The sequence below is a fragment of the Brachionichthys hirsutus genome, chromosome 4 (genome assembly GCF_040956055.1).
Source record: "Brachionichthys hirsutus isolate HB-005 chromosome 4, CSIRO-AGI_Bhir_v1, whole genome shotgun sequence".
NCBI lineage: Eukaryota > Metazoa > Chordata > Actinopteri > Lophiiformes > Brachionichthyidae > Brachionichthys > Brachionichthys hirsutus.
In genome coordinates, this window is record NC_090900.1 from 12,982,800 (window position 1) to 13,007,703 (window position 24,904).

General features: G+C 45.3%; 2 protein-coding genes across 2 annotated transcripts; both read right to left on the reverse strand.

Annotated features, from left to right (window-relative positions):
* Window positions 1-5,152: 5,152 nt before the first annotated feature.
* Window positions 5,153-8,002, reverse strand: ch25hl3 (cholesterol 25-hydroxylase like 3). Its single transcript, XM_068760906.1, has 3 exons — window positions 7,994-8,002; window positions 5,981-6,453; window positions 5,153-5,510 (listed from the first exon to the last, which is right to left on the reverse strand). Exons 1-3 carry the CDS (start codon window positions 8,000-8,002, stop codon window positions 5,153-5,155), a joined length of 840 nt encoding a protein of 279 aa, XP_068617007.1.
* Window positions 8,003-10,251: 2,249 nt separating this feature from the next.
* On the reverse strand, window positions 10,252-16,834 carry erlin2 (ER lipid raft associated 2). Its single transcript, XM_068738554.1, has 12 exons — window positions 16,793-16,834; window positions 14,094-14,201; window positions 13,814-13,895; window positions 13,504-13,550; window positions 13,154-13,215; window positions 12,948-13,073; window positions 12,561-12,634; window positions 11,669-11,727; window positions 11,075-11,166; window positions 10,894-10,983; window positions 10,501-10,580; window positions 10,252-10,416 (listed from the first exon to the last, which is right to left on the reverse strand). The coding sequence occupies exons 2-12, from the start codon at window positions 14,198-14,200 to the stop codon at window positions 10,252-10,254; spliced, it is 984 nt and encodes a 327-aa protein (XP_068594655.1). The 5' UTR covers window position 14,201; window positions 16,793-16,834.
* Between the last annotated feature and the right edge of the window lie 8,070 nt (window positions 16,835-24,904).

Consider the following 24,904-nt stretch of genomic DNA (forward strand, 5'->3'; position numbering starts at 1 on the left):
AGGGACGGTCTGCACTGATTCATTATTTACTACAACATGAGCTAACTTTAAAAAAGTTTTGCAGATTCCTTCAATCTTTTGGGATAAGTGCACATTTGCTGAGCGCTGAATGAGGAGCTTCACACCACTCTAGTGGACACAAGAAGAAATACAAGACAGGCTACGGCTAATGCATTCATTAGAAAAAAAAGTGTGTTTTGTGAGGCTTCGATGTGAAATTACTGTTGAATGGAGCCAGGCAAGTTCACTGCCCTGTTTCTAGACTTCATGATAAGCTAAACTAATGTATGGCGGCTGCACGTTCATATTTCCTGGACAGATCCAAATATGGCATCCATCTTCTCAGCCAGCTCTGGACAAGCATATTTTCTGTGTGAGAGGGTTCGCAACAGACGACCAATGTTAGTCCCATTATTTTTGAGATAGCTTTATAAGTAGTAGATAAAGAGGAAGTGCGCGGTACGTCTGGGCTAAATATAACTCATATTACTTTGACTATTAATTAATGTCCTCCCCCTGTGTCTCAACTGCAGTAAAAAAGTATTTGTTGCAGCCAAAGTTTCTATTCTACAGGTTAATTACAGTCGTGTTGGCTGTTCAGCTTCCTCGCGTCTTTGATAGCAAGTCGCTAATGATGAGTGTGCTAAGATGAATTTGAAATCAATCATGTCTGACACTCTCATGTAAGATGAGGCCGGAGGGTTGTCTAAAAATGGCTGCAGACCAGAGGGCAAGAAGACAACAGGCCGTCTTTGCTATGTTAAGCTCACTAATTGAATATTTACAGGATGCTGGAAGAACTATGAATCTGGCCTTTGTCTCTGTCTTTCAAGAAACATGATGAAATGGGAAGTTTTTTTTCTCCCTTTCTGCTGAGGATAAGGCCTGGTGGAAAGAGCCATGTGGTTTTTCTCTTGTTGTTTTGGCATGGCTCCAACTGTCAAAAAGAAAAAATAAAAAATAAATTGTTGATATGTTGGAGTTTGAAAGAGATCAAGACTAAGGAGCACACCTAACAATATATAAGCAATCTGAACCGTTCCTCATGCACAGACGGTTCAAAGAGCTTCAGAAAGCCGTGAGGTTCTGACATCTCGATGTCGGCTGCAGAAAAACAACGGTAAACTGTGAACGTGTCTTTTTCCGCGTGTGGCCCAAAGCTGCATGACTCGCCCTGACTCTGACGTTGGCCTGTAATAGGGCCTGATTGTTTCCGTTTTGGGTCAGATGCTTATCAGTCCATCTCTTGCACCACCACCACCCAGTACTCATATCTTTCCTTCCTAAGGTCTCTTTTTCCCATTAATGTACACTTTGTTTGAGAAATAACAAAACAAAAAACAAAAACTTTTTAACAAAGCTTATAGTTACCGGTAATCAATACAATAATCAATATGCTGTCATAGGCCAGCACTGGTGGCATAACCTCCTATGACACACTGAGCTCCTCCCTCTCTATCTGATTATTCATGTTATAAATATATGTCAGTAATCTCTCTCTCCTCCCTGTAGTCTTGTGCTCTCTCTCCCTCTGTTTGTCCCTCTTTCTGTCTCTTAGTCTGCAGGTCCTTCTGTCCGTGGTGCTGCAGAACCTGGACCTGTGGCCTTCAACACTGATGTCCATATCGCTAGCGTTAGCATTTATAGTTTTATACATTTTGTTTTTGTCTGCTCCTGCTCTGTGTTTCTATCTCTTCCCTATCCATCTCCTTGTTTTTGACCCTCCTCCTACCTGTCATTCTCTCTCTCTCTCGTTCTCTCTCTCAACCCAGCCGGTCAGACAGATGGCCGTCCACTATGAGCCTTAGGTTCTGTCCAAGGTTTCTGCCTGTTAAAGGGAAGTTTTTCCTTTCCTCCGTTGTCAAAGTTCTTGCTCTTGGGTTCTGTCTTTTCCTGCAGGTCTTTCCCTGCTAATCCTGTAAAGTGCCTTGAGATGACTTTCTGTTGTGATCTGGCGCTATAGAAATAAAATTTTATTGAATTGAATTGAAAAATATCTTCCTCCACTGCTTTACAGGAAATGGCCTATGATGTTGCGAAATTTCAAAAAGCCCACTGAAAGAGTCAGTAATGAAAAACAGATGTTTTGTGCAGGCCTCAAAATATCACCTTCAGAGTTCAGACTGATTTCAAAATGAGTTCAGGGCAGAGACCGTCATTCATCATCAAAATGAATGACTTGCATTCACTAGACCCTCTAAAAATAACTTCTTGGTCTTTATTAAAGCTGAGGAACATCTAATTTACGAGTACAATACTTTTAACATTGCACAATTAAATCACTTTATCTCTGTGCAAGAATCGTATTTGTCTCTTCACTGACTCCTTTAAGTGTCACTAAGTGTTAGACCACATATCTCACTGTGATGGAAGGTTGAGCAATCTGGAGCTCTTCACTATCCGGTTTTCATGTGAGAAAAAAAAAGAGGCGTAAGTGCAACAAATCCTCCAGCATGCTCCCGGCAGAATCCTGCAGGAACTAAATACAGAGGATCCCATTATTAATGGACTTAAAAGGTTGTTGATGACGCCTCTGTAGAAAAAGAAAATTTCTCAGGTTACAGCTGCAAATCGTAACTGATGTTCCACTCCTTAAGAAAGACATGTGTTTTTGATTGTTCAGTCAAATCCCTGTGGATCCCGAGGCATGCAAATCACTAACCGCAGCAGCCCAACAGAAAGCTGAACCTGAGGTGAACGTTATTTGGTTATCTGTCCTCTGTGTGGCGCTACGATGCGCTGGCGACGCTTTCGGGGTGTACCCCAGCTCTCGCCCCGAGAAAAGCTGGGATAGGCTCCAACGAAAGACAATCTGGTACAAATTACACAAAAGAGTGGCCAAAAAAAAAGGAACGTTTACAGTAAATATTTGCATTGTAGACTAAATATTTAGTTTAACACAACTGAATCTTCCTCTCCTGTTAAGTTTCCGATCATATGGTACCGATCCTTTTAGAGAAAGCAGGGCTGTGTGAGTTTTTACAAGACAATGAGTTATTCAGTCAGGCTTCAGAGCACATCATAGCAAAGAGACAGCATTAGTTAAAGTCACCAATGACCTTTAATCTAATAATAATTATAATAATTATAATACTACTAATTATACTACTATTGTAGCCACTGCTGCCCTGGGGCAGACCGAGAGAAGCTCCATCGGCCCTCCTGACCACCACCGACATTCACTCGTTCATTACATTCACACATAGGCAGTGCACCGTAGCTCTGCAGAGGATTCTTCAAAAGAGCTTCTTTTGTTCCGAGTAGATCCACGTTCCAGGAACCCAGAATATTACATGTTTATGAGACATATTTTCTTCTAACGGGGCGGTTTCTCATCTCATGTGTCCAAACAAGCTATTCTCCTGAAAGATGGAGCTTGTGAGGCAAGCCCCCCAACAGAGATAAACAGCGAAGCAGTAGGATCCTGTTTTACAGTTTTATGAAAAGCATATGGCTGATTCTTTATTTCCATCACTGGCTGCTATGATATAAAATACCTTCTTCTTCTTCCTCCTCTATCGGCTCGCCACAGCAAATCAACTTTCTAGTCGATCGCATGTTTAAATGCATTTATCCGGGCTTGGGACTGGCTCAAGGGAGACGCTGCCCGTGCTACTCCGGGGCTGCGTTTATTATATAAAATATACTTGTATAAAAAATACATCCGATGATTTGCTGTATTTGTGGTGACTGACTGAATACATTGATTTCCAGCCAAGTTCTGGGTCATGTCTTCTGAATGGTCGTAGCAGAGGCGGCTCGTGGTCAACGTGCCCCCCCAGTGGAGGGTGGCTTATTCACATACTGTGCTGCATTCATAGGCTAATCATAAAACCCTTTGTTTGACAGTATTTAATGGAAATGGTCAGGGCTGCTTGATAAAAACTACAAAAATAAAAGGATCAATATTTGTCTTTTAATTCTTTAATTCTTAAAATGTAACTTTTCCCATTTTATTATACTCTCACCTTTTCCCAAACTCGATGACTGTAAACATAATTCCTCCTCTTTGTGACGGCACCTACGCTGTTCAGCCCTAACCCTTAACCTTACCCTTACCCTAACCCGCCCACCACGTGAACTGGACCATGTGAGATCTCCCCAGAGTGTCTCGATGATGTTGAGGCCAGGAAACGGAGACGGCCAGTCCAGAACCTTCACTTTATTCGGCCGTAACCAATGAGCTTCGGATCGTTGTCATGTTGGAACGTCCAAGTGCATCCCATGTGCAGCTGAGTGCAAACTTTCCAAACGTACTTTCTGATATCATGCTGCGTTCATCGTGACGTCAATTTAGACCAAGTGTCCAGTGCCTTTGTTGCACACGCATCCCTCAAACATCAGCGATCCACCTCCGTGTTTCACGGTGGGAACGGCACACCTTTCATCGCAGGTTGACTCCTCTCCAAATGTAGCGTTTATTTGGGGTGTATTTTAAAGCAATATACTCAAAGCCATAATATTACATCAGTTCACAATAATTTTTATTCCACAACTGAAAGCCACAATTAAATTTGATGCTTGAAATTTTCCATTTGATCCGCAGCCATTTTCGGTACCGCTTCTTTGGACTTTTCTTTGGGATCTGGCTCCCAAGATCCGTGAAGTCAACTTTCTCCTCCAACTCCTCGTTTTTCCGCTCAGTGTGGACAATCTGATTCCCAGAATCGCCATCCTCCTCCTTCCTCACAGTGATCTCCTCCTGTTCTTCATGGAGGTTCCAGATCTTTCCATTTGATACGCCGTTGTGAGCTCTTCCTCCAGGTGAAGCTGGAGCTCCTTCAGCGCTGCCATGGCGACGGTCACCTCCAGCTCCTGCTTCAATTTCTCCTTTTCGTAGAGAACTCTGGCCTTCTCTGCCTCTTCAAAGAGAGAGCGTCTCTCCTGCTGGAACTGGACAAAATCATCGTCCGATGATTTATGAGCAGCACGGAGGTTAGCGATCCCGTTTCTAAATCTCTGAAACGCCGCTTGCTTGGCCGCCTGCAGCCATTCCACAGCCTCCGTATTCCGTTGCTCTTGTCTGATGTGCTCGTGCTTGAGCTTCTTGTGGGCCATATGCAGCGCCTGGGTGTCCAATCTTTCCCGTTTCAGCTTCAACTGGGCGTGCAAACCTCTGAGCACAACTGCATATTCCACCGTGTCCTCGCGGCTACTCTGATGAGCGGTATGTGCCGAACAGCTGGTCCCAGTGGGTGAAGTAGGGGGCGTAGTTTCCCTTGTGCAGACGATGGTGGACCTGGTGGTGGGGAGCGCCTCCCAGACAGGGCAGCAGCCGGTGCAGAGCCCAGGGCAGGTCGTAGCCACAGTGGTCCTCCACCGCCAGCCAGCTGTTGCAGAGGTGGAAGAGGGCCTCGCTCAGAGGGTGGCAGCCCACCGCCCAGGCACTGCCCACCGCCAGCAGCAGCAGAGACAGCAGCTCGGCTGAGCTGGAGTCCTGAGCCACCAGAGCGAAGGGTGTGTGATGTCGGTGGTGCAGCTGGTGGATGTTCCAGTAAAGCCAAGGAATCCTGATGTGAAACACAAAGGAGTCAGATGTAAGGAGGCGGCACCTCGGGGCGGCGCTGCAGCCAATTGGCCGCACACGGTTAAACAGGAACAGGTGTGTCGGCAGGGAGGTGCCAGCTGTCGTGGGACACCAGGGCGTTTGCCGGGTCCACGCTGTGTTTATTATTTTCCTGGAATATTATTTATGTAGCCTAATGCCGGTGTTTTAATTCACGTTTGAACATGCACACGATAAAAAAGTAGTAAAACATGAATGTATCGCTATTTATCAACCAGGTACTTCTAAATCAATGATTCATCCGGACAATGAGGGGGAAGTCATTGTTTTCTGCAGTGTAGAACTTTTGATTGTTTTCTGTTCATTAGAAAAACTCAATGAGCAAAGAAAACTCGAAGTAAATCCAGATCGCGTTCCGGGCTCTGTGCGACTGGATGAGTCCAAATCACGCGCAACGCGGTGCGCGCTGCTCACCTGTGCATGCAGAAGTGCCACACGAAGTAGACCGTGTCAAAGAGCAGCAAGCACGAGAAGACTTCTACAAAGAGCTGCCAGCAGGACGGAGCCGGCTCCGGTAACGGGGGGCTCCTCAGCGCCTGAAGCAGCGCGGTGGCCGGCAGGACGGTGGACGCGTATTTGTACAGGACCCTCCCAAAGCACGCAGCCCACTGCCCAAGGGACGGCGGCGGACCCGAACCTGCAGCGATCCTCCACAGCCGGACGCGCCGGCAGACGCTGCCCAGCGCGTCCAGCGCCAAGAAAGGCGCGCAGAGCAGGACGTGCGTCAAGAAGGCGAAGGTCGCAGGGAGACAGGGAGAGAGCAGGATGTCCCTCCGCTCGCCTCGCACATAGTCCCACAGCGGCTGCAGCGCAGGCGTGTGCGCCGAGCCGTGCCCGGGGGAGGATGCGTTCATCAGCATTCTCACTTTTTCATCATCATCAAAAGGCTGCAAAAAAATAATGATAATAAAATCAAATGCAGAAGCTCCTTTGAAGCGAGTTTCAGGTCCAGAAGGATCCGTCAGGGATCAGTTAGTCCTGCTGGAGAAGCCTCCTGTCCGTGTGATGGAAGGAGGCGGGCTGTGGTCATGAGGGGGGGGGGGGGGGGGGGGCTGGCCCTCAACAAGTCGGGGGGACTTCCAGAACACAAATGTTCAATCACCGAGACAAGAATGAACTGGCTGCGAATGAAAAAGTTTCACTTTCGGTTCTCTCTGTGTCTCTGATTCCTTTGAATTGGTCGCGTTTGAGGAACATAACAGGAATAAAGACAAAACCATTAAGTCATTAATTTATTCTTCATGTTAAAAGTGTTTATATAAGAACACACACGCACACACACACACACACACACACACACACACCAAGAGGCTGTACCTTCTTTTTTTAAAGCTTCTCTCCAGATGCAACATGTTCACAATTTTCTTTGCCAAAATTAACTTTCCACTTTTCTAGGTCACTTTATTTATTTATTATTCATTGATTAATTGAAACAAAACATTTGCAAAATAAAAAAAATGGGTCGTTGCTCTAAACTTCTAAAGGCATAGCGAAGAATATCAGAAACCCAAAAAACCCCAGAGATAATTAAACATGATTTTCCAGTAAGTGCAGTTTATCACATGACCGATCTCAGTTTACACAACAGACAGTCGTTCCTCCCGGATTAAAGTCGGTTCCCATCATCTCTCTGGGTCAGATATCCGATGAACTCTGGGGAGGCCTCGCGTTTTCAGCCTTAATCCGACTGTACTCAATAGTTTAACAAACAGCAACAATCCATCACACAGTGAGACAGCATTGCTCTCCTGAACCTGATCCTGAATCAGCTGCTCCCCGGAGCTTGAGTGTCATCATTGGTCAATCAGCTGCAGCTTTATGACTGTTTAAAACGTTTGACGTTAACGATTTCTAACAACCAGCCCAGGACTGTAAAAGCCTGGATCTGGGCCCAACCCCCCGCTGGTCCCTCTTTGGACTTACCCAAAAGAGTCACATTTAATTTCACCGGTTTATTGCTCCAGAGGTTAAAGTGAGACGCAAACATTTGGTAGTAATTATAGGTAAAATAGAAACAATAAATTCATGTCAAGGATGTAGCTGTGACTAGTCATTTTCCTTGTGCCCCCCCTCTATGAATGGAGGGGCGGCAGTCCAGTAGTTCTATTTCGATGGTACATATGAAGATCACACAGCTATGAGCTTTGTGCATCCCTCAGTGAATCAGGAATCAGCTACAATATGATGCAATAATTCATTCATTCATTCACTGACTAAGCTTCTTCGAGCATCTCATTGATTTTCTGTTTATTAATCAGGAATGTTTACTTCTACCTTTCTAACTGCCCAGAAATTTGTGTTTTAAAGGTCCCATATTATGAAAAAAGCACGTTCCCCGTGTTTCTACACTATAATGATGATTTTGTGTCCTTATCAACCCAAAAACAGTGTGTGTGTGTGTGTGTGTGTGTGTGTGTATAGAAACACTCTCCCCATGACTACGCTCCACAAAATTTGGTTTCCATTTGAGTACTGCCCAAATCCAGCAGACCAGTGAGAAGGCAGATAAGCAGCTGTAGACGAATTTCAAATAAATTTTTATTAAAATCAACCATATTCTACATCAGATTTGACAATGCAATTTATAATAATAATAATAATAAAAAAAAATATTCAACAATATTTCATGAACAAATCAAGTCTCAATTTCATATCATACATCACAGCTGAAATCAGTGCAGCATGCTCGTCTTTCAGGCCATAGTCAGTTTTCATGACCTGAAAGACGAGACATTCTTACGAGAATGCTCAGTTTTAGGGTTAACAGGACAAACCTCAGAGATTCAAACCAACAATTAATAATAATCACATTACAAGACAAGACTAGTTAAATGTGTACCTAGTTACTATGAATCCAGGAAAAGTCATCTATTTCTCACACGCTCGTCTAACATAAGGGATTACCGGTATTTGGAAAACACAATGATCATAAACATTTTCGTTCTCACCACCTCCTCTGCTCAATGTGAATAACCAAACTCAAAGGATTGCTGCATCTGAGACAGAGAGCTTAAGAGCCCCCCCCCCCCCCTATATCCAGGGAAATGCATTCACTACTCTATATCCTGTGAAGATGCTAACAGGATGCACAAAAAGCTCAGATACATCAGAACAAACGACAGAAAATGGCCCATTTTAAAAATCCGATGCCACATCTGGGTGACGGTGTGCACGACACAAGAAACACTCCAATGCAAAACAGAAACAAGTGTCGTGCTTCCACGAGGGGCACGCAGTGAACACACAAAGTGCTGCACGCATATGCAGCAAAACGAGGCACAACTTAATGCAGTTGTGCAAATTAAGTTAATATTCAACCAGTCCTGTGCACTCAAAAGACATTTAGACAAACATCCAAACACAACGTGATATTACAGCCGACAGCCAGCAGCTGTCACACGGTACATTCATCATCTCTGCTCGGGACACACGGGCGCCCTGAAGGACACGGAGGACAGTCAACGAGTCCCCGTGGAACCAGCGGCGCCACAAGACACTCCTGTCCTGGAATGTAGAGCAGCATCACATGCAGATTTACCGGATAAAAGGCTCTTTGGACTGGTTCTGAATCGGCTCCAGTCAGAACTAAGTGTTTGTTAAAACCTTCCATCGGTGCCTGATTTAGTCGCTAGCATCTCAAGCTAGCTAACGTCCAACTTTCTGTATTAACCCAGCAGGCTAGTTATTCCCAGACCAATCGTTAGCATTCTACACATTACTTTGTGTGGCTGCAGGCTATGACAAAATAAAAGTCCCATTCACGACAACACATCTAGGGTGTGTGATGCTACTAGGTGTCAGGCTAACATTAGCATCTCTATTCTGGATTTAGGGAAAATTATGTCCCAGCATCCTGCTACCCATGTTAGCTTAACGTTAACACAAGAGCATGCGAGAAGAAAAAATAAATAAAATATTTCTATAAGTAATGCTGAACAGCGATAGGAGAATGCTGTTTCTTTACTTTCATGTCGTCTACATTTCAGCTGGATGACATGCGATACGCAGACGTCGAGCATCTTAAACACACACCTCAATTCCTCCTAAATTATGTTTAAAAAACACAAACATGGCCAATGCTAAAATTTGGAAACCAGTCAGCTGGCAGATTTAGTAGAAGTTATTTATTTTTGTTCATTTCGTTCATTCGTCCATTTATCTCAGACATTATCGCTCTTTGTGCTCAAGAAATAGAAATAAACTTTTTAAAAAGGGGCAGCAACATAAACAAATTCGGCTTAAGACACAAATTTGGCCGAACCCTAATCCTGGTAGCCTCAAAATCTTAACTGAGACCAACTTCCTGTTTTAATTCTAATCGGCTGGAACCATTAAAGGCGTCAGATTCAGGACCGTCTGGTCAACGACGGGTCGGCATGGTGACGAGCGGAACAGCAGCGGAGACAATCGCTTCCAAGAATCGTTTTAGAGGAGTGATTGATTTGATTGATTATATGCCCACGGGAGACGCTATATTAGTTTCTAGCATCTCATTTACAGAGTCTCTCTAGACGATCTGAGTTTCTCCTCAAACGCACGTCCTCTGGTGTGAGGTAGGATAAAAACATTTTGTAGGTCGAACTCTAATGAAGTGTTTAAGAAGGGGGGGGGGGGACCCGTCAGCCAGCCTGGGGGGGCCAGGCCCCTGCCCTCCTGGGTGGTCCTCTGGGATCCACTGCTTCATTCTAATCCATGATCTCACCAACAGTGTCCATGGCTGCAGTGGCCCTGATGGAGCTCCCTGCAGAGTCCACAAACATCTGGGGAATGTCGTTCCCAAAGTAGATTTTACTGTTGCCTGCGATAGCTTTGTACTTCATCAGCTGCAGGTACTCTGGCGTTAACTTCATCTGCAAGAGGAGGACTTCCGTGAGAAAACGGACCCCCCCTGTCATCCCCTGCGCGTCCTGGCTGAGGAGGGACGCACACGTTACCTTATTGGCCTCAGCAGCTCTCTGCGCGGAGTAGAAGTCTGCATCTGCTTTGGCTCTCTGCCGGGCCAGGAAAGCGCCGTCTGTGAATCAGAAGGAAACGCAGCGATGAGCTGCGCGGTTTAGAACGCTTCGGTAAACGCAGGGACCCGGGGAGTAAACGGGTCGACCCCCGGACTCAAACAGTACGCACTCTTTCACGTAGCATCTTGACTTTGTTCACAACAAACACAGTTGAAGTTTGGTTCTTTGTTGAGGAACCTTACACTGATTTACCGCAGGAAAACACACTGTTGAAGGTTTCCTGCATGGAAAACGCCGCTTTGTCCATTTCCTTGAGAGTTTTGAGAGGCGACACTGGCAAAGAGAGAACTTCTCCCATCGCTGGATACAAACCTTCGATTTCTGAGATCTTTTTTTCGGTTTCCTTTTCCATGACCTTCTGTCCAAACTTGATCTCTGCTACTTGTGCCACCTTCTCAGCCTCTATTAAACAAAGAGGCACCTTTTAATCTTCAGCCTGCAGAGCGTGAAATGTCTCTGAACCACAAAGGGTGACTGGCGTTTTCGTCCTCACCTATGATGGCTCGAATCCTTTCGGTCTCGGCCTCTTTCTCCACCACCTTCTGTGTCTGCTGAGAGATCAGCAGCTTCGTTTTCTCGCTTTCCCTGCAGACATAAACAAGACCTTTATGGAAGCCCACGGACCGCGGGGGGGCTTGCTCAGAGGCCTGATGGACTTCTCCCTCCCTTCTATTAAAATCATTTTGCCAGAACATTTCCATCCGCCATACTGTAAGACTCTGCGTTCAGTCCAGTGGGTGTCAAGTTGTAATGCGATGATTGGAATCACCATCTAAATGTGACTAAAGCCCGCAGGAATGAATGGAAATATACAAACTTAACAGTCAGACTTTAAAGATAATAGATTTCTCCATCGAGCCGCGCTTAGAAGAACAAAAACAAAGCAATGATTTCAAATAAAAGACCCCCAAAAGCTAAATGAAAGCATCATTAAATTAACATTAACACTAAGTGAATGGCAGCCATGAGGTGAATGTCAGCGAGAAGCTGGAGAGTAAAAACGTGAAACATCAGATACACCCATTTACAGAGTAAACGATAACACAGGCCTCACGGATCAGTTAATGGTTAAAAGAAAAAAACTTACATGAGCTCATAGTTCCTGCGAATGCTCTCTGGAATATTGGGTTTAGTGACACGGACCGCCTGAAGACGGAGAGAGAAGAAATGACACAGACAGAAACGGTCAGCGCTGTGAGGAGGGCAGGAGTGTAACAAGAAAAGAGGTTCAATCAAAACGTCAGTGGGAAAGGAGCACTGAGATGAGACCATCCTGCCCCGGCGACCTCTGAACCCTTCAGATGATCGTTTCTCAGAGAGCTGCGACTGTTATTTCAGCTGTTTCCAGAGATTTGTCAGAGCATTAAAGCCCAGCGGAGTGTTAAACACTCACAAATGATGCGAGTCAGAGAGGAAAGAAGAGATCAAGTAAGACGCCTTTCAATGGCAGCGATAATATTGTCTTTAAAAGGGAAACCTCGTCTTGCTATGATGAACCCGACAGGAAAGGAGCTTTAAAGAGGCAGAAGAACTCGATCCGGCACGGAGACAACGGTTCAAACGGGACTTCTGAAGGATTTCCTCATTTAGAACGCGATGGCGGCGACGCTTTTAAAAGGCCGGCACCTCCCGTCATGCTTCATAGTCCGTTAATCATCGTCAGTGGACAGGACAGGAAGCAGACAGGCAGCTGAACAAGTTCATCGCACGGCCACACACACACACACACACACACACACACACACCTATGGACAATTTAGTGTAACAAATGTGCATAATTTGGATCCTTTTGTTGGTGGGAGGAAGCCGGAGAACCCGGAAAGAACCCACACAGACACGGGGAGAACATGCAAACTCACAGGTTTGGATTTGAACCCGTGACCTCCTTGCAGCGAGGCAACAGCGCTAACCACTGTGCCGCCCTCCTGATGACTTGGCTCTTCCTAAAGAGACTGGGCGTTCCTCGGCGCTTGCCGTACCTGTATGATGAGCCCAGGCGCCATGCCCGTCAGGTCCTCTTGTAGGGTCAGCTTCAGGTTTTCATCGATTTGGTCTGCGGGTTGAGAGACGGAGAGAAACAAAAGTGAGTCGGCGAGAAGAATTAACAAGCAAACAAAACACACGAGCAACACTTAGAAGACGTTTATGGTTAATGTTTGGGCCAGGGGGAACATTCGCTAACCGGGTTAATGTGGCGCCCCAACACCAAAGCAGCAGATTTTACCACAGGCTGCCGCACCTGGCTCAGCGGCTGCGGCAGTCTTACACAGATGTGGTTTGTAGCGGGGTCTCGGCTGCCCGAGGAGCCTCAGGCTGACGGAGACAGACGCTCTGAATTAGCGGCGAGTTTACAGCCAGGCTCTCACCGAACAAGCCGATGTAGACCTCCTGCAGGGCGTGGACGCTGCAGAACTGGTTGAGCTCGTGGTGAACCTTGTTGAATATCAGCGCCTTGTCGTAGTCGGCGGTGAAGTTCCTCACTATGTCGTACACTGGGCAAACGGAGGAGCGCGATGACGCACGCAGATCCGTGCCGAATCGCCGTGCGTCGGCTTCACTCTGGAGACCTTACCTGCCGAGGGAACAAGGTAGTTCACCACTTCTATGCGGTCGAAGTAAATCATGACTCCTCCACTGAAACAAGAGGGAAACGCGGCATGTAAACGACGGAGGAAGCAGCTCCTGCAAACCCAGGGTGTCATCTGAGCCCAGCAAACGGAATCTCCTTCACACGAACGTGGATAATAATGAACGACTCAACCCCCGGGGCTCAAAATGATGACGTCATGAAGTAAAAAAAACAAAACAAAGAGCGACTTCTGTGTATTTATACAACTATGGAGTAAGAAGTCAAAGACACAATCCAGCATGAAAACGTCGCAGCGACAGCCGACACACTTTTAGATGTTTTAGCAGAGCTACCTTGTGCCGCATGGAACGTTCTTCACCTCGTCGGTCTGCAGCGTCGTCTGAGAGCCAAACACAAATATAACGCGTGTTAAATTCATCCTGACAGACATCACAAACACAAACATCACTGTGAAACCTGTGAATCACTGCAACTGTGTTGTGTTCCGTTAATATATCAATCGCGTTATGGATTACGTTACACACGACGACCGTACGAAAGCTGTGTGTGGATACTTAATGTCTGAGGATGAGTCGCATGCAGGGAGAAAGGAACCACACGCCGCACGGAACCTTTGCCCTTTGGAATCTTACTTCTACTCACCTGAACAGGTTTGTATGTTGTGATGAACGGAAGCATAAGGTGGAAACCAGGGCTGCTGGTGGTGGTCAGGAGAGCCCCTCCTCTGCAACACGCGCGCACACACACACACACACACACACACAGCTCTGGTATTACAATAGCGGCTCTCAGCAGTTAAGTTGCTTCAGGCACACAGCTTTGAAGCAGATGCTCTCGTCTTCATTTTGTGTTTCACAACAGACCATTTTATTACAAACTTTTCCGGCACTAATAAAAAACCCGAAGCTGGCGGCAGCCTCACCTGTAGTAAACTCCAGTGTGTCCCTCGTCGATCTTGTGCACGGAGGCCAAGAGTGCTGCTCCTCCCAGAGCAGCGATTATTGAGACTATGGCCCCCCACTGTGCCATCCTGGCAGGCAGACAGGCAAGAATGAGAACATGTGACTACGAGCAGATGGAAGCAGACTTCCTCTTTTGGTTCGGCCTTAAATACAATAAACTAGTACTACAAATACTAGTGTGCATTCACCCGCTCAGCATAACCCACATTGAGCAGCTTGTGCAGGGCTGGAGCTAACTTCTGGTTCACTGGTTTATCTCCTCCCAGCTTAGCCAGGCATCAGCTGGGACTCTGTGACCTTGCCACACTTAAAGAGGATTTAGACTAAAGTGCAAAGAGGTTGCAGCTTCAGCTTTCGTATAAAATGAACCTGTCATCTACAACAGGGGTCCCCAACCACTATATTTTCCGTTGTTCAGGTGTTTTATTTTGAAAAATAAACAGATTTTCTCAGACCTAATATTTGCCTGTGAATCATCACACGTCAAGATGCTTAAAAATAAACCCGTTAAAAAAAAAAACTTCTTTGGAGAGACAAACTGAGGAGCCAGAAGAAGAGTCGACGACCTCCAAGAACAAGAAAGCTTCTTTTAACAGGCAAACCAAGAGTCAGACTTAAAATACGGGTTTATCTACAGGTGACTCATCCACCAAGGCCGCTCTGCATAACATGTGGAGACAAGCTAGAAAACGGGACAATGAAGCCTTAAAAAATGCTTCGACAGAGAGACCAAGACCCCTGGATTAAAATATAAGTAGATATTGGTGTAATAATTGGTTAATAGTTTATTACCGTAATTGCTGAACTATTATGCGCACCTGTGAAAAAGCCGCACCCACTGAATTAAAAAAAATATATATTTTGTACTAAAATAAGCCGCACATATTCGTAAGCGGCAAGTGCATTGAGACAAATGATATTTAACGGAACACGGCTCGTAACGATATCCGCAGCAGGTCTCCAAGGTGAACAGCCTCTGGCATGTTAGAATAAGGGAAGTCGGCAAATCAGATCCGTAACTTCGGGATAAGGATTGGCTCTAAGGGCTGGGTCGGTCGGGCTGGGGTGCGAAGCGGGGCTGGGCTCGAGCCGCGGCTGGGGGAGCAGTCGCTCCGTCGCCCTCCCCTCTCCGCCCGTCGGAGGCTGCGCGGCGCGCGCGCGCGCCTGGCGGGGTGTCCCCGTCCCCCTTGCCCTCGTGCCCCTCATCCTCCGTCCGCGGGAGCGTGGTGCGGCAGGGGTGGGGACGCCCGGGAGGTCGAGGGGGCGGGTTCCTTCCCCGCTACGCGGCGCGTCCGACGCCGCGTAGCGGATGGCGGACAGGCGGCGGGGACCGGGTACGGCGGTCGGCGGCGACTCTGGACGAGCGCCGGGCCCTTCTCGCAGATCTCCCCAGCTACGCGCAAGCGGGGCTTTCCCTCCGGGCGGGCGGGCGTTAATTTTGTAACGAAAATAAATAGGCTTTAACGAAACACGGCTCGTAAAGAAAGTGGGAAAATATACGTAAATTTGCCGCGTCGTTGCATAAACCGCAAGGTTCAAAATATTGGAAAAAAGTAGCGGCTTGTACACCGGGAATTACGGTACAAGTGCATACTATAAGATGGATTGGTCTTCTTTAGCCGTTGGGGACGGCTGGTGTACATATACCATTTCCTGTTGAATGTAAGAGCCTATTAAATACTCCTTATTTTGTGTAGTGATGGTTCCAGTCTGCCTCAGTTCTTTGTAGCAAACTGACACATTTCTTCTTCTAGCAAATAAACAAATAAGTAAACTGACCCCTGAAATATATGCCCAGGGTCACAGTAACAAGGAGTGAGCTGTACATGAAAATTAAACATTAGCTAAGAGGACAGATTATTCTGTTGCCTAATTTAATCTATATGTTATGGTGTATTTGTCAAAATAATAAAGCACTTTATTGACCTGCTTTCACCAGCAGGAAATGTTTGAAATGGGCTGAAAAATGATTAAAAACAGTTACAAACTAATGACAATAACAGCAAGTGAAATATCCGAGTCAGCAAATCTTGGTATGAATCTGCCTTTTCAAGTACGGTAATATGACACGAATGAAAACATATATTAATGTTATATTTCTACAGATATATCCCACCTTTAAATGCTCCTTAGATTAATATTCTGTTCTGTATACCTCACTGGAGTGAAAAGAAGAAACTCTCACTAATCCGGGACAACAACAAAAGGAGTTTCCTTCAGCTCGCTGGTTTTACTCACAAGAAACCAGGAATGATGACGTACACATGTTTATGGCATTAGTAGGAGTAGCATGGGCAGATATCTCTTTAACGTGGCCTTAAATCTCCCAGTTACACGCTACATAATGGCTAATAACATAATGTAACACATGCCGAATGGAAAAGGGGCATTAAATGATTTGTAGAGTCGAAAAGGAATCCATGACTTTTCAGACAGTCAATTCAAAATACACATATAATTTACGAACATTTCGTTTAGGCTTGGAGGCTAGCTATCACAACAAAAGTTCTTCACCGGGATCCAGCAGCACATCCTGCAGGCTTAGCTAATGTCACAAGTTAGCATGACAACATCTGCGCGCTTTCATTTCCTTTCAGCGACTCAATGGCGCAGAAACAATATTTAAACACGTACATTCTCCTTAAAAGTTAAGTCTTACCTGCTTCTAAACGAGAGGAGGAACAACAATAACTTCTTCTTCTTCTTCTTCTTCTTCTTCTTCTTCTGCTTCTTCTGCTTCTTCTTCTTTATTTTACAGCGGATGGTGAATAACTCATATGCGCACTACCGCCCCCTATCGTGATGGAGGTGTTCGTCCTGCTTAAACGATAACAAGGTGGCTATTAAGAGCACTGTCCCTATTCTGAGCTCAGTTAGAGTTAGCCAATTAAGATGAAAAATAAAATAAAAATAAAAATATACATTCATATCTATTTGTTTTTTACCAGCATACATTTAACAACACATTCAAGGGACATACAAGACACAAGAGTTGAGCAGCTTCATTGTACAGGAATATAATCTACATGATAAAAACAAATGCTATTAAGCCAGAGGCTCAGCTCATATAAATGAGGGAGAGAGGGTGAAGTGCACCATGCGGGAGATCGAGACTCTATCTGCACTCCTCAGACCGAAATATCCCCCTCGTTCTGCAGTGATTTGAAAGCCTGGAGTTGCGTTTCTCCTCAACTGGCTTAATAGCATTTGTTTTTATCGTGGAGATTATATTCCTTTACAATGAAGCTGCTCAACTCTTGTGTCTTGTATGTCCCATTAATGTGTTGTTAAATGTATGTATGCTGCTGCAAAACAAATTGCCCTCCGAGGGACAAGTCAATAAAAGTGAAGTGATATATTTTCACCAATAATCACTAGATCCCTCAAACAATGATGCAGATCACAATAAAAATCTAATCCAGTGTTCCTTTTAGACAGAATTGAACCGAGGTTTATTTCATGAACATCAGATGGCGACAGAGAACAGCTTAACCAGTTTATTTTCATGCATAAACTGTGGAGCGGGCCGCTTCGTCCCGTCGCCCCCGACTTCCATCAACATCTTTCTTGTTGGAGTCTCAAACTTCTGTCCTGTACTGCTGTTCTTTTTTAGATTCATTTGCTTCGGACACTATTCTGTTGTTGGCTAAAGCCACGGACAAAGTGTGACATGTATTGAAGAAAATTAGCCTACAATCTACCAATTTAAAAGGGCAATCACTGAAAACCCAAAAAAGAGCATTCATTTTATCTTCAATCAGCAGCGAGCCACTGGACATGGCACCAAGTAAGGGCCTTGACACAGAAATGACTGTGAAGCTTTATTTTTAGATGTTGGCCTCTTGAGACATTTACAAAGGATCACAGCTAACCCCTAGGTGCCGCAGTGGCAGCTCTGTGCCGTGCATTTTAACCAGAGAAGGGCGGGGTGGTTGAGGGGAAAGAGAACAACAGAGCGAGGGAAAAGAAGTTTGTCAGAGTTCATTAAGTATCAAGGGAACATCGCTGGAACTGGCAGCGTAAGCCGCGCCGGGGCCCTAGTGCCATTAATCACGACTGACAAGAAACCAGGGGCCGAGGGAGGAGGCGGAGGAGGCGGAGGGGAGGCATGGCAGCGCTTCCAGAGACTCTGGTAGTGATTATAGAAAGGGGTGCAAGCAGCCCGAGCCAGGGGCGTTGAAGGTAAAACGCACCACAGCCAAAGGTACCTTCGTGAGATCACGCTCACGTAATCACTGATTTCGGTTTGAGGAGTGCAGATAGAGTCTCGATGTCCCGCTTTGTGCACTTCTCCCTCTCTCCCTCATTTATATGAGCTGAGCCTCTGGCTTAATAGCATGCAGGAGGAAGAGAGTGCAAGTGGAAGGCCATACATCTCTGTCGAGCCCCCCCCCAGAAATGTTGTGGTAGCTCGCCACGCTGTTGCCACCCTGGAAGAGGAAATAAATGGAGGACAGAATGCACGGGAAGAAAAGAAAGAGGGCAGCTCGTGACTGGTGAAGATGGAGGCCTCTGTTAAGTGCTGTGCTTGAAAGCCCGTCCGGCCTCATTAGCTGTCAGTTGCAACAATACTGAGCTGGCAGCGAAGACTGCTCCCAGTCTGGGTGCCATAAATCACAGGCTGACAGGGCCCTGACAGGGCTGGGAACCGGCACACATGCAACGCTGCGGCTCCATTTTCTGTTCTCTCCCTCTTTTTTCTGTTTTATCTTCCCCTCGCTCTCTCAGTCACGCCCTCTCTTCCCCCACTTTAATCTCTCTCCCTCTCTATCACACACACACACACACACACACACACGCACGCTCACCTACACACACAGTGCAGTGTGTCAGCAGGCAGTCCCAGACACATGTGCTCACACACACATTGGCTTTTGGATCACTTTTTGCAGGAACCATGCATAAGTGTTTTTTGACATAATGGGTTTGGAAACGTCTGTGACTCTTTGATGGATGAAATGTGTGTGTGTGTGTGTGTGTGTGCGCGTGCATACGGCATGGAGTTTGTGCAGCGGCCTTTTTCATGCTTTCTCGCAGCGTTTTCAAGCACATGTGACACGCGACCGTCTCGGCCTGACTTGAATTCGTTGTTTGTAGTCTTGGAATTGAATCGTGGGGGAAAGCTGCATTAAACTAACCCGAAAACATGAGGGCCCTCTTCTGCCCCGTTTGATGCAGTATGCTGAAATATACAGTATCAGTACCCTGAGGACAAACTCAAAATGTTTAATGGTTAAACATTTAAATTATTATTATTTTTAGTGTTTTTGAATGTTTAAACAAAAATGCAACATTTTTAAATTATAGCTTTTTTTATTTTGTAATTGACGCGTACACTGGATGGAAAGCTTAACTCTTGTGTACTGTTTGCTCGTATTTGAATTTGTTATTACGGTTTTCTTTTTTTCCTTTCCATGCCTTTTAAATATTAGCTGAAATAAATTTGTTGCTCAAATTTAGAGGGTGTAAGAACATATTGAATGTAAATCTAAAGCTGAATCAGATCCAGGTTCACAGGAGGACGAGGGTTGGGGCGTCAGGTCGACAAACGCGGCGGCTCTTCCAGCAAGGCTCTGAGGGGGGGGGGGGGTTGCATGACTGGATGTGCATGTGGAGGATGTTTTGGTCTGTTTGCAACCGTCTGTCGGCGTCCATTATGGTGACGCGTGATGATGATGTGTGTGACACGACAGGAAAGGAAGGAAGTTACAGAATGCAGGACTGTGGCTCATTAATCATTGGTCGCTGGCACATACACACATAAACACACGCATATGTGTATTTTAAACACACACAAACACGCATGAAGCCCTGAGTTTGCAGCTGGAATAAAGGCGACTGAACATGTGTCCTCTCAGTGAATCTGCACGGTGTGTGTGTGTGTGTGTGTGTGTGCGTGTGTGAACGTGAAAATCAACGGGAAGAATTCTGTTAGGGCAAGCTGAAACAATAATTAGAAAAAACGCTGTGAAGATATGGATCGGTTGGTTTACTGGCAAACATGAATTACAATTCAGATTTATTCTAAACAAAATATTGATTATATATCAACTTTAAAGTGATGCATTAATCCAGTCTGTTGCAAAGCTTCTGCTCCCAGTCTGAGGCCAACATGAGCATCATGACCTGAAGCCACGGTTTAGCTGCTCTCATGAATCAAACCTCTTTTCATCTTCTTTTCGCTGTGTCATCTGTCGACGTTACTGATCCAGAGTTTAGGTTGTCCTGCTCTTCACGGAGAAGAGAGCCCATCTTGCACAGCTGGCCTGCTTCTCTGGTGCAACATTAATCTTCCTCCACTTGCAAAAATCTGCCTTTAACATCTTCCTGGAGGGTGTCCGCCTGCTCTTGCTTCATGGTGTGAGTGTGTGTGTGTGTGTGTGGGTGGACAGGGTAATTGGTCCAGTCTTAGACTGAACGATGCTCCAGTCTATGTACAGTGTGGTGCTGTGCTGAGCTGTGGGGGTGTGGGAACGCGATCAGAGAGGACTTCAGAGGGAACTGAGGAAGAATGAGGAAATTGCAGACAGATAGGACTAATGGCCGTGCTGAGGGAAGAGGTTGCCGGGCCAACAGCTGCTAGCCATCTATCTGGACGAGCCCGGAGAGCCGGACTGGACCTCTTCCCAGTGATGCATTGGCCCTGTGGAGATGAGAGTCCAGGGACATTCTGTCAGAGCTGGGTCAATAAGTATTAGCAGAACATTCACAGAGTTTGCTTATAAAATCGCTTGAATTGTCAGTTTATTCAAAAGCAGTGACATAAAACTTGGGTTATGGGGCTGGAGGAATCCAGCCTGCTGACGCCGAACGGGAGAGAACTATGGGTTTGATTCATGTGCACCAAAACCATTATATCTGTGGGGGGGCATTTGTTGGCATTAATGCTACAGCTTGACAAGTTATTTCACACTTAAGAATGTACGGCTTCATTCTCGGGTTCGTACTGTGATTCTTCCCATTCGGTGTCTTATATTGTGTGTATGTACCTTCTTGTTTACCTGCCCTGGTAGTGCAAAAGGAAATCAGCTCGGAGCTACATCTGGGGAAAAGCATCTCCTCTAAGACGAACGCATTTGTAAACAGTCCCTGATGTAAATTAACTCGAACTAACGTAAATAAAATAAAAAACCAAACACAACAATGTCCGCGTCAGTGTGCCAACGTCTGTCAGAGTTCTCTAGAAGCAGATTACTGCCCAAAGTGCGCGTGCCTCATCCGTTTGCTTCCAGAGATCGTAAAGAGAAGTTTAATCATAGAGATGAGGATTGAGTCGTGAGTTGAACTGTCCTCTCACTGCCTGATGGGACCGTCGTGCAGCAGGTTCATCCTGAAGTCTCCCTCAGGATAGGTGGCGTTCAGAGTCTCAGTTTTATCTGCTGAAGCTAATGATTCAAGGTCCTGGTGCTGCTGGCTTGGAGCCGGACACAGTTCTAAATAAACATGCAAATGAGAACGTGGTCCTTAAACTGACCTCATCAGACCACACGCCGATGCCAAGCTGCAAGATCATTCGTCACGTTTTTCATCCGATTACGATCGGATAAGAATGACGTCAAATCAGGGTAACATTTCCAGAAATATTGTCTTTGGCTCGACGAGGTAAACCGACACGCCAATAATAGCCTGATAGACTTTTCATTAACTAAAACTAGAGTGAGATTCTTCTGCGGATCAACACCCAGGACACCGCACTCCCGCTCGACTTCTAACCGATGGCGGCGCGCCCCTATGAAGAAGGTGACATTATTCACGGCAAGCCAGATGAACACCAGTCACAGCTGAGCAATGAGAGACACGTCGCCTCTGTGAGGAGGGTGGAACGTCGATCCGGTTGTTGACGCTCAATCACGAGCCATAAAATGAAAAACGTCTCTCAGCTGACATTCTCTGGTTTGTGCATCTGATTTAGGGTGAAGGCTGATGAGGAGAATTTCTCCCTGCTTGATCCTTCTTCTTCTCTACTCGCTCCATGTGCTTACACACACACACACACACACACACTCTAACCTCACTATGGTGTCACACAGCAGGCCTGCCATAAATCAATTGGCAGGATCGTGTCTGCCAGTTAGACTAAACAAGAGCATTTGTGAGGATTTGCTCTCCCCCATTAATCATCTTGACAGCTTGAAAAACACATTTCCCCTTTAATGACTGTATTTGGATAATCAGCCCTGCTTCCCTCCCCGCCCCGCCCGCCCTCTCCCCGGCTCTCCCGCCATCCCCTCCCCGTCTTCTCTTTTTCCTTCATTTGAGCCCCGTAGGCATGGAAGCTCACTGCAAGCTGCAGGAGGGACTGCAGAGGTGAGAGAGGGTCTGCAAACGTCCAGAAAAACAGAAGAAGAGAAAAGTACAAATAATCACGTTGCCTGTGGGGAGAAAAAAAAAAAGAAACTTCACTCAACAAACCACAAGGCCTCGGCTAATATAAACACGACTATGTGCTGCACATGTGACACAATACTAACGCCTCTCTTTAAAATGAATGAGCTCAGTTTGTTTCTAATACTTAAACTAATCTGGATTATGGCTTTCCTTGCAAGTTATTCAGCACAAATATAGAATTTATCTCCAATTTAGTCAGATTATTGACTTATTTCCTGTTTTCTGAAAGAAAAACAAAACAAAAAGTGCAACTGTGAAGGTTTAGAAAACGCCGTTGCAAAAACTGGTTTCATACTAAAAACCTGCCTTGAAAGCAAAGTATTGAGAATAATCAGATACAAATAAAAGCAGTAAAAGCGAGAGGCTACAATCAATACAAATCACGGCATGGAGCTGAAAGGAGCTACAGGGTCGGGTCATAATTATCAATATGCAGCAAATAGTCGCAGTCATCATTGCTATTTTTTAAAACACGGATTGTAGCTGCTTTGAATTAAGATACCGCCCATTCAGTGTTGTCTGCTCTCACCGTGCTGAATGTGAAACAGGTGGATAATCCCATCAGAGTTCTCGCTCATTGTGAGGAGTTGTTCTCCACAGCTAGATTAAACCTACATGTTGCATCACGATCAATAGGGAGCATCTTGCAGAACAGTTCAATGGAAATATTCTGTGGCTGTAGAAGAGTTTAGTCAAGTCTGACAAAATAATGATGATGTTAATCGGGTAATCTGGGCTTGAGCTTTGAGGCTATCAGACAGTCTGCTTTACTAATTTGGTGATTAGACTTTGAAAGATGTGAGTAAGATGTCTGGCAAGAGGTGGAGGATCACATTACGTTTTTTTAAATGGATTGTTTTAAGGTTCTTGCATGTGGACAACAGAAGAGCCAAATGTTTTCTCTCAATATGGAGAGCTCAGGTTCTCATTTGTCTCAAAGCAACTTCTGTAGAGCCAAAAAAGATGAAAAGCTGAAGTCCAGTATTTGAACTCTTCAAAGCTTTTGTGAATTTACATACAGCTACAAATATTACCACATGGTGGTTTTAATGCTTGAAATGAGTTTACCAAAGTCTTCGCTTCACTGATACAGAGGAATAAAAACGGTAAATAAATATATTAGAAGCAAAATAGTGTGACATAGATTTATTTTACAATTTAATGGCCATATTATATATTTGCCTGTCATTTATCAAAATGTTATTTATTCAAAAATTATGTTTTTATTTATTTACATTTTGAATCTTTTGGGCTTCCGTATAAGACAGGCAGAGACAGTCATGCATTCAATCAGCCATCTGAGAATCAGAGCTCACATTGCATCGTGTGAACGCCTGCTGATGAGTAATGAATATACAGCAACTGTGACAATGGGCTGAGCTCCTACGTGTTGACATGTAGAATAATGCATGTGTTTAAACAGTTGTGAGGCCGCATTGTCTGACCACGATGGCGTAATGGTGAGACACAAACACACTGGATTCTTTAGGCTGGCAGCTGAGGCCACACTCGACTGTCTACCAAACAACTCGTTTGTGTGTGTGTTGAGACTGAAGATGCACAAGTTGCGGCATCTCCTGGTTTTTGCTGCTGGATTACGGGTTAGATTTACTGTATCTACCACAGTCACACCTGTGACTACAAATGTATAGCCTCTAAATAACTTCAAATCCTTAATGACAAACATCTCCAGTTCTTTGTAGAGACTCTTTAGCTGCTATGACCCGCTGTGAATGTGACCCATATCCAGACACCAGCTAATGGCAGCGTTCCTAAGGAATATTAGCCCATTCCTAATGAACACAGAGCAACAGTTTCAGTTTATTCCTGGTTTGCCTACTGCAGCCAAGTTCTTTATCTCTCACCAGAGGCTTTCAGCAGGTTCAAGGCAGGCGAGAAGTATCCAGGACTTCTTCTGAAACCAGCTTTTGGTAGGCTTTGAGGTCTGCTTGGGATCATTGCCCCTTTGGAATGTCGAATTATTTTTCCTCACAGAGGACGAGATGTCTTCCATGATTTTCTGATGCTTGATGGAATCCATCTGATCCTCTACAATATGCTGCAGGATTCCAGTAAGGAAGATATGGATTGGGTTGAATAATTAGTAGCCAGTGAAAGTAGAGTTTCATGTTGAATGAGGAAATAAAAACATTTAAGCTGTTATTCTGTTTATTACAACCAACTTTAAAAATGGGCTAAATTGAATTTTACTTTCAGGTTTATGCATTTTCATAAAGATTCAGTCTGTTTTAATGTGGCTGCAACTAACCTGCAAGAAAAGTTCAGCCACTAACATATAAGTGGGGTATGAAATGTGTATTCTGGCTTGCAGTGTGTGAGCTTAGTCATCATAAAGGTAGACTCCGAGTCTGGATCCGTGTCC